Below are 15,120 nucleotides of genomic sequence, written 5' to 3'. Positions count from 1 at the left end.
GCGGAATCCACCGGCGGTAGCTAGCGGGGAAAAGAGGAACCGAAAGCGCCGCTAATTAACGAGCCACCTGCGGCCAGCTAAACAGGAAAACCGCAGCGGAAGCTTTTAATTACGAACTGATAACGGCGCGAGCAAGCAAGGAACGGGGCCGCAGGGCAGCGAAACAAGATCGCAACGCAGCACAGAACCCGCGGGTCTGCACGTAGCAGGGAGGGGCCAACCCAGCCGGAGGGGGACTGGCAATCAAGGACAATGGACTCTGACCGACCCTGCCATCATGAACGATCAGGGGGGACATTGGGGGGCCTAATTGCCCACAGCCGCAACGCGATCACGAGGCGGGAAAAAGCGCGGGAAGGGGGGAATATAACAAGTGATGCAATTGTACCAAGCCAGTCCTGGCTTTGCTTGTGACTACTACGTTACGCATGAGTAAACCTTCTTTGTGAACCACACGTGTCACGAGAGTTTCTCTGTCGAACGGGGCAAATCTCACAGGATGTGCCATTTTGACTTTTTTGACCCACTCTATAAAGTTTGGGAAATCCCATCTTAGCCTGTTATATGAACCCAGATATTCACATTAAGCCAACATCTGTTTTATTTATAAGGATGCAAGCATCTTATGTGATGCTAATAAGAGTCTAGCAAATTGTGTGAACCGGAACAATTTGAATGTTTCACAAGTCAGAGATGGCTTTTCACCAGGTTTAGCTATTTATCGAAGCCAGAGGCAATAATGTTTCTTTTTCATTTGAAGGAAAGGGAAGTTCTGCACTTTTTTAAAAAAAATAGTTTTTCAGCATCAGGGGCATAGTGTGACGTCCCTGGAGATGGTCAGGACCTGCGTATTCAGCTCCCCTTTTTTGTTGTCATCTTAAAAAGTAAAGCAAGTTCCCAAGTTTGCAACTGCTACATCATAGCATTATGATGGCTCTGCTGTGAGCATTGTACAACCTGTAACATTACAGTGTTGGCACTCAGGGACCCACAAAATTTAAAAGATATTTTAAGAGTACTTAAAAATGACTACCTGTGAGCTCCCATGAGATCTGGGATCATGCTTAATTCTCTTTTTTTACAAATATATTTAAGAAAGGCATTTGTTTATTTGGTGCCTACAACACTACAGGTTGTAGGCACTGGGAAGGTGGCTGACTGTTGTGCTGTTTGTCGTGACCCTGGCAAAGGTGCCAGGGCGTCATGGCAGGCTGGCAAGTTCCCAAGGATATCCCATGGGGTTTTATGGGTTTTATGGATATTGCAGTTCCTGTGTTCTTCTATCATGTTATAGTTAAATTCTTGATCCCATTGCTTTACTGTTAACTGCACGGTGTCCTTGGAGTTTATGTAGAAGGTTGGCTCATCAATTTCCTTTAAAAGATTTGTTTTTCTGTGCTGTCATCTAGATCGATTAAAGTACGAATCAAAGAAATCCAGAATGAACAGCACTGCCCTCAGTTCAGATCCCACGTTGTCCTCAGTATTATCAGGTAAGTGTGTTAGGTTGAATGCATCTCTGTTGCCAAGGCTACTATTAGTTTTGTGGCTAGAGATTGTGCTAAATTGCTTTGTGTATCAGGTTGCCACCCAAGACAGAGTTTTAGCTTTGTGACCACTTGCCTGAACTGTACATTCATGGACGGTTCCCCTGCAGTGCAAATAGAAGACTTTTTTCCTCCTTGCAGAAGGCAGTAGTGGGTCAAAATCAGCAGGATGGTGGTTGAAGCATCGCTTTGCGGGCTCCTTGTTTGGAACGCCCCTGTGACATCAGGGCATGTTCAAAATGGGCGGGGCTTGCATTGCAATACTCTGTCTGCCATCTTGCTGATTTTGATACCCCCTTCCCCTCCACATGGATGCTGCTGACAGAGGTTTGAACTATCCTTTTCCACTGCTGGAAAGCCCAGAAGGATCCATTTCTATTTCACAGAACTCATGTTAGATGTAAAAATGCTTACAGCATTAAGTCTGGTTTGGCCCTGCATTTAATGGTGGTCTTTTCTGTAAGCCACTCAAATCAATTATATCTAAATTCACTTTAAAAAATAGGTTAGCAGCAAAATAACAAATCCGTGAAAAAAATAAAACTTTAAAAATCCTATTAAACTAATAAAAAGAAGTAGATATGATGCAGCTATTAAAAAGATAATCTAACCTCAGAATTACTAATAATCAATTATGATCATAACCAAAACAATTAAAAGTAAGGAGGGGAAAAAAGGGCCTGGAAAGTTGTTCCTTTCAAACTTGGCAACTTTAAGATGGGTGGACTTCAACTCCCAGAATTCCCTCGCCACCCAGAATTCTGGGAGTTGAAGTCCCCATATCTTAAAGTTGCCACATTTGAAAAACCCTGTTCTAAACAGAACAACTCCAATTCGACCATATTGCACCAAAGTCTTTTTCCTTGCCTGAAAATAAAACCTCTAGTTCATTTTTGGGGCATTTTTACTGAACATTAAAGAGAATATATAAACAAACATAGAAAGAAGACAAGGGAAAATAAAAAGTAAAATTCAATGAACAAACAAGGGATTCAGAAATGTCATGGAGGTTATAATTTTCTATTATATATAATATTGCTAGTTGTAAATAAACAAGTTCAAATACTGACAAATGTGCATATCAGTCATCCATTGCTGTAAATCAGATATAGATTTCTCCTTCCAGTATTGAGTCATAATGTTGAGTAAACTGCCAAGAAATTCTGTAACATAAACTCGTTTTTTTAAAAGTCTGCTTTCTCAGAATTGAGTTGATCCAAAGTAATAATATTTTGAGAGGCCCAGTTTACTGAAAACCAGAGATACTTGTGCCATTTACACTATGTTGTCCCGCAGTGTAAGCTTCTGATAAGTAAATGGTCAAAATTATATTTATAAGCCAATGTTTTCCATATGTCTGTTGCAGTGTTTGATGCAGGTACTGAAATCCATCCTTGCACAACTAATAATTGCCAGAATTTCAGTGAGTCCAATCATAACTTGCAAACTGAGCCCAAAGAGGAGCTGAATTCTGAAGTTCCTTATTCCAGACTGAAGCTAGAATAAACGTCAGCATAAAATCTTAAATTATTTTGGCCTGGAGAGTAGTTTATTCTTCTAATTAATATTCACCCAGGCTGGGTTTATACAGGCCCTGAATCAAGTTTTGGATACAATGAAATTATTAACTCAATACAGATAACATCCAGCAGCTATAATTTCTTTGGACGGTGAAAAAGCTTTTGATATGGTTTCTTGGAAGTCATTAAGGCAGATTTTAATTTATGTGGGGTTTCCCTAAAGTTATCCAATTTGGATTGATCTGACTTTCTTAACCCCTAAAACAGTGCTGTACCCTCTCCTTGGTTAGATTTAGTCTTCTGGAGCAGGTGGCCATAGCAAATCTAAGAAATTAAATTGATTAATTAAATTTATGTGTAAGTAAATATGCCAAGGATTCTTTCTTTCTCTTTCTCTTTTAATTTGATTTTAGAACCTTTTGAATGTATTCTCATAAATCTTAATGGCATTGGGGTGGGGTGGAAGCTTCGAATTTCATATACTCTATGCTTTACATACAGATTGGAAATTATATTATAACATTATATTCAATTATTTATTTAAATTTATTATGGCCATCCACTCCAGCAAACTCTGGATGGCTTACCAAATCCCTGAAAACAATTTAAAACAATTAAAAACATAAAACAACACAGACAGCATGGACTACAACCACTATATCAATAGCAAAAAGCCACAAGAAGAGACCCACAAGCACATTAACCCTAGGTCTAAGATCAGAACCACATTTTCAGGCCTTTCTAGAACCCCAAGGAGAGAACCTGGGATCCACGTATACACTCCCATTTGTCACTCAATAAATGGTATGATATTACACTGCTCAACTGGCTTGAGTTTGAAGATCAATATCATACTAGATTTCTCTCTCTTTTCCCAATATCATGGTGCAAGGTACTAAAAATTCTGTTTTGGAGCAGAAAGCTTGTAAAAAATTCCTATTTAGCAGGGAACAAACATCTGTGTTGGTCAGGTAATGAATAACTTGCATAAAGGAGTAATAATTTCTTAGCATTTATCTCTACAAAATTATCTATGGCCAATTGTCACTTCCTCTCATAAAAAGTGCTTGTCATAAGTCAAGTTCAAGATAAACACTTTGGTAGTTCTTGTAACAAGGCAGCAACTTAACCAAGTCCCTGTTAATACAACAAACCTCTGCCATTTCCTGTTCCATCTGCTTAATAAAATCTTTCTTTCAGCAAAGGTTTATTCAAAGAGCCCTTCAAAACATATTTGACATTTTTTTCAAACGGAACAGTATTTCATAGGACCATGATCTGAAACTGCAGTACGTTCTACATCGTATTTGTTTTGACTTCAAGTATCAGAATGAAATATTAGGAAATTACCTAACCAAAAGCAATTGCTGTGTGCAGAAGAAAGGAAAATATAGTCATGTCAGAAGGGATTACTAAAATACCAAATATCCAGTAAATTAAAATCGTATATGAAATCTTGCAAGGTATTACAAATCACAGGGCTTTTCTATACTATGGGCGTAAGCTGCTTGACTCCAGGGCTTTAATCAGCTGGAAATGAAACCAGCTTAAGAAATTCCTTTCTGGATTTCAGCCCCTTCCTCTGCTTTGGCCCCCAGGGGTATTCTCTCTGGACTGCATTTACCATGATTCTGACTGGTGGATTCCTTTTTCATTCCTCCCAGCTGATCTGGGAAAATAAGCACCAAATGCCTTCCTTTCTCTTTGAGGACATGTGGTTTCCATTGATAGACCTCCTGTTGGATTCCCCTTTGTACTTGACCCCATTTGGAGCATCCTTGGTGGACCAGTTCAAAAAATCTTCCTGTCATTTGGGCTAGAAGGAGTAACAGGTAAAACTCTTGACAATTTTACCTGGTAAAAGAAAAACAGAAAGCTCCATCATTTCATAGTTCCATCAATGAACTTGTAAAAAAAGAAGAAGAAAACCCAGCTTTTCACCATTGTGTTGTTGAACTTATTGAAAAAAACAATCCAACTTTTTATTGGTCCACTGTGAGACAGACAAACTGGACTGGTCAAGTCTATTCAAAAGGGGGCAGGCAACCCCACATCCCAGGACAAAAGGGCTCTGAAGGACACCACCAGCGATTGGAAGGAAGGAAGCATCTTGGTCACAGCATGGTAGCCAACTGTAGCATAGATGTTTGCTTGCCATGAAGTGCATCATTCAAACCAGGAATGACCTTGGGAGACAGGAGGAAAAGCCACAGCCTAGACAATGGTCTGATAAATGAAATCTGAGTCTGAAGGAGGGGTGTTGGTGGAGAAGCATCTCGGAAGGGAGGGGAGAGGTTCTTTGAGACTTGGAAGATTGATGTCAGCCCTTTGAGGTACTCCAGACGAGAAGCACCGACCATGAGTACTAACGTTATCTTTATCGTAAGGTTGCTGTAACAGGATCTACCATTACAAATGGAAACACGCTACTTTTGATGTGCAGTATGCAAAGATGGGTGGAATTAAAGAATGATGTGTGTTCCTACCCTTGAGAAATCATCAACAACCTGTGCTTGTGTTCTGGCAACCTGGATGTGAAGATCAGTCCCAAGTGGTGAAGTGTTCCAATCCAAAGAGTGATGCAGGACTTTATTCAGTCTAATTCAGAGCAGGATCCAAATACTGAAAATAATTATTAGTTGTTCTAGAGAATCTGGGGTTGGACTTTATTCGAAAGCAACCTTCTTCCTCTGATATTTCTTCAACAATACCTTAGAAAATCTATAATAAAATGTGCAACACCTTTTGCACATCTACAATTCCTACTTAGTTAAGCCTTAAGCCTTCCCCCCAAAAAACTTTCTGAAAAGTTGTTTGTAGGGAAAGAATGAGTCTCTGAAAGAAGTCCATTTTCAATTCCCATCTTTTTCCATGGTCAGCTGAAGGCTTGAACCCTGTTACAAAGGAGACTTGCTGCTAGATATGATTAATATTAAAGCAGAAAGGGGACGTATAAGCCATATCCAGACCATTTCACAAGAAAAAGTTAAAGCAGGAAGGATTAAAAAAAATACAGTAGTACTTTAACCATAAAATCCAAAAATCCTGATCACATGTCGTTAAACCTTATTGTTACTTTTAACATTATAGGAGAAGGGAAATAAAAGGCAGTTCTGCTAATTGACCTATCCAAATGTATGAATTTTTAATAGAAGAAGATTTAGAGAGAGAAAAAAGGAAAAGCAAGGGAGGAAGAAGAAAGCGAGGGCAGGAAAAAAAAGATGGGAGGAGACCACCGAAGCTGCATAAGAAAATGCAATTTGTAATCTCTCCCCATAGCCAAGACCAAAGAGATATTACAAGAAAATGAATAATTAATTGCTCAAGATAAGGAAGTTTAACAGCCTGGATACAAATAAGCACAATAGCAATATGTAAGGAGAAAAAAAAACTTAATCCTCTTTCTTCAACAATACCTTCCATGTGATTCATAATAATTGTTGAGTGTTGTGAACATTTCAAAACCTGATGAATTATTGAAGGTTCTCTCAAGCAATATTTTTCACAGCGTTGAGTATCTTTCTAAGTTGATGAATTACTGTAATGCACTCTGGGAAACGTATCAATATTTTTATTTCCCCATTCAGTTGCTGTATTCAAGCAGATTAGGCCTTCTCGAAAATTGCATTCCTTGTGGCACATTTTAAGGAAGTTCAAGTCGGAGGCTTGTCAGCTGTATGAAAAGTTGAAGCTGGAACATTTATTTAAAACACTTGCCTGGTGCTTCTCATTCTCTCAAAAAAAATTCCAACTGTAACCTATGGAAAAAAAATCTTTAATAAAAATATATGCATAAAAGAAGAAGAAAATCCCAGCTGTAGATGTATCCAGTGGCTACCCATGAACTCCCAGAATTCCCCTTGAAGTCCACACATCTTAAAATCACCACGAGAAATACAGCCTTAGGGGAAAAGTGAGCCTAGTGTTAGCATTCCATGCTTATCCAGAGTCTCTTACTATTTACTTCTGAAAATGCACACAGCACATTCACCTACTAACAAGCAAACTGCTGCTGCCTGGGGAATTCTGGGAGTTGAAGTCCCCACATCTTAAAGTTGCTGAGGTTGAGAAACTATGCCCTATAGAACAGGGTTCCTCAACCGTGGCGACTTGAAGATGTGTGGACTTCAACTCCCAGAATTCCCCAGCTGGCTGGGGAATTCTGGGAGTTGAAGTCCACACATCTTCAAGTCGCCACGGTTGAGGAACCCTGCTATAGAAGGTTTGAATATTCCTGTATTTTATATTGGCAGGAAGAGAAAAGGGGAGAGAGATGGTCAGACCGCTGCTGTGTTATTTGCATGCTTGCTGTAAGAAGCTAAAATCTTAAAAACTCTTAATCTGCATTTTTAAAAAATCTTTAAAACTCCAGGAATCTGCACCTCACAGAGATGTGGAAGAGCAGCTTTTCTGCTCACTTCTGAGTAGACACAATTTATGCTAGGTGAAATACTCACGTCCCTATTTCAGATTTTGAGTATGGGCAATAGTATGATCGGGAGAGGCATAGCATGTTGTGTGAACATGGCAGTCCTGTTATGGTCATCGGCATTTTGGTTTCAACGTATTATGTAAATCCAGCAGCCAGAGAGTTACACACTGAATTCATCTGCTCCAGCCTTCTCCAACTTGGATGCTCTCCAAATGCGAGGACTTCAGTTCCCAGCATTCCTCAGCTAGTGTGAGAATTCTGGGAGCTGAGACCCACACATCTAGATAATGTGCAGTTGGAGGAAGGATGCTCAGCTCCCTTACTGTGGATGCTAATTAACCGTGGTTGTCAAAAAAATAAAATAAACAAAAATAAAATAAATCACCCAGGCTTTTCCTCAGGAGCTCAAGATGCATGATATCTCAAGTCTTTCTGATGCCAAACAAGTGATCTACCATTGAGATTTGTCTCACACATACACTTGCACATTCACACACTGTACCACTTCCACAGCACACTAGTAGCTGTGGTGGAGCGCTTGTTACTTTCTTCATCATCTGAAATTAATCTGGTGCCCTCTGGATGTCAGTTCCCTTAATTCCCAGCCAGAATGGCCAAAGGTTGGGAAGGATGGGACTTGAAATCCAAGCTGTCCAGTGGATTGGAAAGATTGCTCAAAATCTTCTCTCGGCTTCTGCTGCTTCCTGTCGATCCTAAATGTGCTTTGTCTTGCAGATGAGGTCACTCGCTCCTTAACCGGTGTGCCCAGCGGGGCTATTTCCGAAGATGCCTTATTCAGGGACAAGTTAAAACACATGGGGAAATGTGAGTTATATTATGACATATTGCTGAGTTGAACCCAAGGCTGTGATGCATATTTCCTGCCATTGTCGCTCTGTGGGATTGGATACCAGCCTCCCTGCACCCCCAACCTGGCATCAAGCCAGCTGGAATTTTGAAGAAAGGAAGTCCCGACAGTGTGGAACAGCCAGGGTGGCACGGTGGTGAAGGTGTTGAACTCAGAGCAAGGCAAACATTAGCTTCTCCCCTGCTCCCCCCACAAGCTATGGAAGTTCCCTGGGGGGCTTAGGGCCAGCTGTTTCTCTCAGCCCAAGAGGTTATGGTGTGGTGGGGAAAATGTTGGACCAGTAGTGGGGAGACCCATGTTCACATCCTCCCTCAGCCATGGAAGTTCCCTGGAAAACTTTAGGCCAGTCACTTTCTCTCACTGTACAAAACACTACAGGTAGTCCTCGCTTAGTGACCACAGTTGGGACTGGCAACTCCGTGTTAAGCGAAACATCATGTGACTGCGACTTACGATTTTACTTCCATCTTCTGCATTAACTCTGCTTGTCACAAGGCAGTTGTGAAGCATGTGAATGGTGATCCCGTGACCACGGGACGCTGTGACAGTCTTAAATGGGACGACTGGTTGCAGAGCTATTTTTTTTACACCATCGTAACTTCAGATGGTCGGTAAATGAGGCCGTCAGTAAGCGAGGACTAGCTGTACACCATATCTGGAGTTGGGGAAGGCTGGAGTGCAGGTGCCATTACAGCTGTAGTACCTCACATTGCTGCGTGCCTTTAAGAATCCAGTGCAATGAATGGATCCTTGCCGTTTGGATAGGCAGAGCGATGCAGCTTCTCTCAGACATCAGATGCTCCAAAGCAGGGAGCAGCAATAAGACATTAGAAGATACAACAATCTTCCTTGCATTCCCCAGATAGCCTGTTACCATCGGTTCAGGGCATCCATGGGTGGGTTTGCGTGCACGTGTGTCAAAACTGGGAAGAGGGCAGATGGAATGTCACGCACCCATTTAAAAGGGTCAGGGTTTGCACTACATCTGCTGCCTTCCCGATTTTGACACACTCGAGTGCTGCTGCCTCACCCTTACCCCAAGTAAGTTTTAGAGTAAGATTTAACTGCCATTCCCTTCTCCTTTTGGCAAAGAGGACACAATCTCGTCATTTAATCTGCAGAAGGATGCATTGGAAGGACTGAAGTCAGGCAGATAACTTGGCTCTCTGGGTTGGGGGATCTCTGCCTTTTTCAAAGATTTTCCCCTATTTTTTCTGCAATTAGGAATAAATGTATTGCAGCTGCAAAATTCAGGATGTTGAAGGAGGTGTAGCTTTTGTCTTAATCAAGTTTCTAGTCTTTAAGCATCTCGATTTGGCAACATGAAGGCCAAACTTGAGTATAAGAATACTTGGAGATACTTCTTTCTTTTTCCATAAACTTGTCCCCATTTTTCTTTTTAGCTACACGCAAGAAGTTGTTTGAACTTGCCAGAGCTTTCTCAGAAAAGACCAAAATGAGGAAGTCAAAAAGAAAACAGCTTTTGAAGCATCAAGTGTATCCTTTCCTAGTTGTATGAAATGACCTTCTGTTGATCTCCCAACCTGGTGATCTTGAGGGTCACCCCTGCAGTTCTCTTTTCATGAATGAGAACATTGCTCCGGGCACTGCTGGTTCCCATAATCCAAGTGTAAGGAGAGGTTCATTCTAGTGTGGGCTTGCCCAAGTATTCCCTTGTCATCATGGCCATTGCTGAGAATTCTGGGAAATGAAGTCCACAAATTATGAACAGGAGCTTGAACTCAGGACTCCTTGCCTTTCTCCAACCAGCCAGCTAGCTACTGTGTTTTGGTGACATTCAGCAGTTTGGCTGATTTGCAAAGTTCCTTCTTGGCTCTCCTGCTCCAAGTGGGACCAGGGATAAAAGTAGGACCTCTCTTTCTTGCCTACCAATCTGATGCTCCTTGACCGCAGAACTCCAAGAAGAGGTGTTGAGGCCAGTCTCAAACCCAGGACAGGCTCAGATGATCTTTTTCCAAACTAGGACTGCTTCCAAGCAGCCCTGCTGCCATTGGTTGGGAGTTTTAAGGTTGTCATCTGATGTATGTCAAGCACTTTGGATTGAGGAAAACTGCTTTAGGGCTTCAAAAAACCCTTGATTGGGTTTCCCGTGTTCTGAGGCTTAGCAATGTCCACTGAAACCACTGAGGTAAGACCTGGTTTGGATTATGGTTTTTGTTCCTCCTTAACTCCACATCCAGGATGGGGACTGCAGCCTCAACAGCTAACCTTCTTGATGACGTTGAAGGACATTCATGTGGTAAGATCAGGGCCTCTTCCAAATATTGGCCTTTACCACCCATCATGGCAACTCTGCCAGCTCACAAGATTGTCTCTTAGGCTACAAACTTTTGTCCACTGTGTACAGGTAGTCCTTGCTTAACAACCATTCGTTCAGCAAATGTCTGAAGTTATGATGGCACTGAAAAAATTACTTACAACCGGTCCTCACACTTACGATTGTTGCAGTGCCCAAGCAGGCATGTGATTGCAATCCAGGCACTTGGCAACCAGCTCGCACTTATGACAGTTGCAGCATTCCGGGGTCATGTGATCATCACTTGTGACCTTCCTAGTTAGCTTCTGGTGAACAAAATCAATGGGGAACCGGATGATTCATGTAACAACTGCGGTGATTCGCTTAACAACCGCTGCAAAAAAGTCGTAAAATTGGGTGTGGTCACATGATACCTTGCTGAACCACCCTGCTTAACAATGAATGTTCCAGTCCCTATTGTGGTTGCTAAGCAAGGATTACCTGTAGTTAATTTCCTTTTCTTGGTCCACAGGTCTGTCTTACATATAACCTGTATCTGCATAACCATCCTGTCTTCTGTCTTCCCCTCCTTTTTCCCTCTGCCTTCTGAAAGCTTCTGCCTTTTAATAAAATTTGTTAATTGGAAAAGGTCTGACCAGACTTCTCCTGAGCCATGATACTGATGTGTCTCTCCTCCTATAATGTCATCTTGCTCCGTTGTAAATATACGCCTGATTCTCATGCAGCATGTTAAAAAAAAAAAAAATACAGAGACATTTCTATTACTAATAGGAAAACCTTCTTACAAAAACCATTGGTGGCTTGTGCCATCTTAGAATGGACCCTTCTGATTTGTGAGATAGGCTAAGTAACTCAGCTGTGACTGGGGAGTCCAGATATGGCGCACTCTGCAGAGACTCCCCTCTTCTGGAAGAACTTGGCCCCTGAGTAAAGGGGAATGCTTACTCTCCTGGCTTTCTAGAACAGTGTTTCTCAATCTTGGCAGCTTTAAGATGCGTGGACTTCAACTCCCAGAATTCCCTAGCTAGCATGAAATGTGTATGCCAGTTGATTCCCAATGATTCTGAGTGGCTCACAAGTAAAAACATTTTTAAAAATATAATAAGGAAGAAAAAAAGGGAATAAAAGATAGCAAAATGACAGAAACCATTTATGTCCTCAAGACTCTAAGTAGCTCACGGCAGCAATATAAACTCTAATCAAAGAAATCATAATATCTAATAAATAACATTTACTTACTTGGTTTATTTATTTAAATGATTTCTAAGGCTATCCTTCTCTCAGCAGTGATTTATATAACTCACTGGGGCTTCTCTGCCACTTTGATCCAGCAGGCAACTCTGAGTAGTGTACATTCCTTTCTAACCATAAAAGAGTAAAAATATAAAAATGGTTTAATAAAATAATGAATTACAGTATAAAATAGTAATAACAGAAGTTACTAAGAGAAACCAAGGCCACTGGGAACAAAACATCCAGCCACAGATCAGGGTGGGGTTCTAACTTATCCTAGATCTCCTCTTCCTTTCTTAAAAAGCCAAGTTTTAAGGTTTCTCCTAAAATATAGGGTGGAGCTAGCCTGATCTTGGGCAGGAAGCCCTTCCAAAGACATGGGGCTGCAACAATGATGTCTCGACTTTGGGCCCTGTAGGGGACTATCCCTAAGCAAAGGGATCTGGAGTGAGCCAACCCCGCTTGATCTTACTGACGAGCAGAATCCACAAAGAGTAGACGATCCCATCCAGACTGTGAACCATACAAGGCTTTAAAGGTGACAACCAGCATCTTGAGTTGCCCCTGGCAGCCAACCAGGAACCAGCGCGTTCTCCATATAATAGGGGCATTATATGGAAGAATTTTGGAACTCCCATCACACCTCAAACAGCTGCATTTTGGACCAGCTAGAGCTTTAATTAAACATGGGTGGACTACTGTAATCATAAAACCATAACACCATACATCATCAGAACCTAGAGCTCACCACATATCTAGGTACCTCTATCCATCCACTCTTACCTCAGTCCCCAAATGCTCTTGCCAGAAGAGAAATGTGGAAGCCAGATATTCACAAACAGGAGAACATGAGTGTCTTGAGAAGATGGGAACCGTCCTTTTATCAGAGCAACCATGAAGCCTAAGGCCTGAAGTATGGAGAAGGTGATCTGAGCACCCAAGATCTTTTAAGATTAAACAGTTGGCACGCTAGGAGGTACAACTGGCCCATCTCCCTAATGCACCCTGAGTTTTGGGACCCTGAAATTATATCATCCATCAACTGTGGCCCTACAAAGTACAGGTTCCTGCCCTGAGGAACTTGTATTGTAGAAATGGACACCTCAGAGATGATGTGATGGGAAGAGCAGTGGAACTTGTAAGGCTGCCAACTCTAATCAAGGGCATTGGTAGTGACAGTGTGAGAGCTAATGCTTTTATTGGAGGAGGATCAGAAACCTTGATGTGGCATCTGGTGTGGCTTAGCAACTTGCTAGACATCATCTGGATAGCTGGCCACAAGAACAGCATGGCTCTCGCCCTGCCTTCTCCTGCCTCTGAGTTGACACTAACTCTAGCGCAGTTGCTGAGTCGGGCCATGGCAGATCTGCAGGCTTCAGCCTTCTCCTGCCTCTGTGTTTCAGATGAGGACTGCCAAATAAGAAGAAAGCTACCTGTGGCAGAAGAATCATCAAAAGAAGTACAATAAGGTATGCTAATTTTTGCTCCAGCAATTATCAGCTCATTTGCCAGGTACTCTGAGCAGGAATATTCCAGGTTATTGTTGTTTACAGAGACTGAACAGCCAATTAACTCATTCAAAGAGGTCCTTGTTTAATAACACATTCTCATATTAAAACAGAACAGGTATAATAAACAGAAATAGGTGGGGCTTTCCCTTGAGCAGTGCTAGGTAGTTAGTGGGAGTGGAGAAGGCCTTGGAAACGATGCTCTTAAGTAACCTCTCTTCCTGAATTGGCCTCCTGTTTTTCTGATGTTACACTGGCCATCTGGACTCAGTCCATGTTGCTGCCCGCTGCAAAGATGCGTGGAATCGTGCTGCTTGTTTTTTTTCTGTTGCTATGCCCGTGTTGGAAGACACAAGAGCAAAAAGCAGAGATGATGACAACAAGGGGGAGCAGAACCCCTAACTCTGCCCCAAAGAGCTTTTCAAACGCACCTTTGCTCAGTTTCCAACTAGGTGACAGCAGCTACCTGACCTGGACTGATCTTCAAAAGATAAGCAGAGTGGGAGCTGGCTAATTCTTGGATGGGAGACCACAAGGAAATCCAAGAATGAAAGTTAAGGGGGAAAAAACCCTTAAGAAGAAATCAATGTCAGCCCATTTTGTACTATTGCCAAGAAAACAGCTTGGAGGTGCTTGAAGGAGACTTTACCTTCCTTCAGTTCCTCTTTGCTCAAAGCTAAGAAGTTGTTGTTCAGTTGTTAAGTCATGTCTGACTCTTCGTGACCCCATGAACCATATCACGCCAGGCCTTCCTGTCCTTCGCTGCCTCCCTGAGTTTGCTCAGCTAAGAAGGACCAGCTCTAAATGTCTGAACATCCTATTATAAAGCCATCAAGCTCTGCTTTTGTTAGGATTCCCATATTTCTCTCTTTTTCCTTTCTAGATCCAGAATTGGCAATTAGGGAGGGAAAAAAGCCAAATAAGACGAGACAGCGAGATGGTTAAAAAGGAATTTATGCTGGTGACCCTGGAATGGTCTGAGGCTTCTCCAAGTACAACTGCAGTGGAACATGAAGGCACGTTGTGATTTTTTTACCTGGCGATTTAGAATTTGGGTCTTTCTCACCCATCCTTTTTCCACTCTAAGGAATCCAGTCCCACCCCCCAGCCAAAGGGGGTGGGGAGAGAGAAAACTGACAACTGGCCTAATCTTTTCTACACCAAACTTTGAAGTTGGATAATGATGATTTCTTATAAAATGCAGTTCAGATACATGAATGAAAAGCAACACAATTGTTCCAAAGTGGTTTCTGGGTGGCGTTTTTGAACCGTGACTTTTGAATGAATGGATACTTGCGTCCTTCATCCAGGTAGAGGATGGCCCTCAACATTTTGCTGTATTGTGGAGGATGATTTTTATTATAATTATATAATTATTGCTGCTAATAGAAAAGAAACCTGAATCATGCTATTTGGGTGATAGTCAGAATAATATAAATTTCTCTCTATGAAAACATGTTCCTGCAGATCCCTTCCACAATCAGAAGCAGTTCCTGATGGATTTTCCCCTTAATCAGGGGTGTCTGTGGGAGAGGGGGGTCAAAAAAGTCAAGGTGGCACCCACAAACATGAGATCAAAGCTCCAACTTCGTTACATGTAAAAAAAGTGGGGTTGTGATCTCATGGTTGTGGATGTCATCTTGACATTTTTGACCCCTCTGAGGATACTCCCGCTCTCGTTGATTCTGTTTTAAGGCAGTTTTTAAACAACTCTCAGCTCAACTTGAATTCCCT

General features: G+C 41.9%; 1 protein-coding gene across 3 annotated transcripts in view; it reads left to right on the top strand.

Annotated features, from left to right (window-relative positions):
• The window catches only part of CUEDC1 (CUE domain containing 1), an 85,636-nt gene extending 70,516 nt beyond the window's left edge, over nt 1-15,120 (top strand). For 2 of the 3 annotated variants that reach the window (XR_015798168.1, XR_015798169.1), the window contains 5 exons: nt 1,410-1,493; nt 8,235-8,324; nt 9,771-9,864; nt 10,569-13,347; nt 14,270-15,120. Coding sequence is in view for 1 of the 3 variants with exons in the window: in XM_088152326.1 (XP_088008452.1) it covers nt 1,410-1,493; nt 8,235-8,324; nt 9,771-9,864; nt 10,569-10,627; nt 13,282-13,346 (392 nt within the window). In the remaining 2 variants the exon portion in view is untranslated. The remainder of the gene's footprint in view (nt 1-1,409; nt 1,494-8,234; nt 8,325-9,770; nt 9,865-10,568; nt 13,348-14,269) is intronic. The other variant, XM_088152326.1, reaches the window with a different exon arrangement.

Source organism: Python bivittatus, unplaced genomic scaffold (genome assembly GCF_059951505.1).
Source record: "Python bivittatus isolate LINGU-HERP-01145 unplaced genomic scaffold, Pbiv_v1 ctg000690_np1212, whole genome shotgun sequence".
Classification (NCBI taxonomy): domain Eukaryota; kingdom Metazoa; phylum Chordata; class Lepidosauria; order Squamata; family Pythonidae; genus Python; species Python bivittatus.
This window is presented reverse-complemented; position numbering and strand designations above follow the sequence as displayed.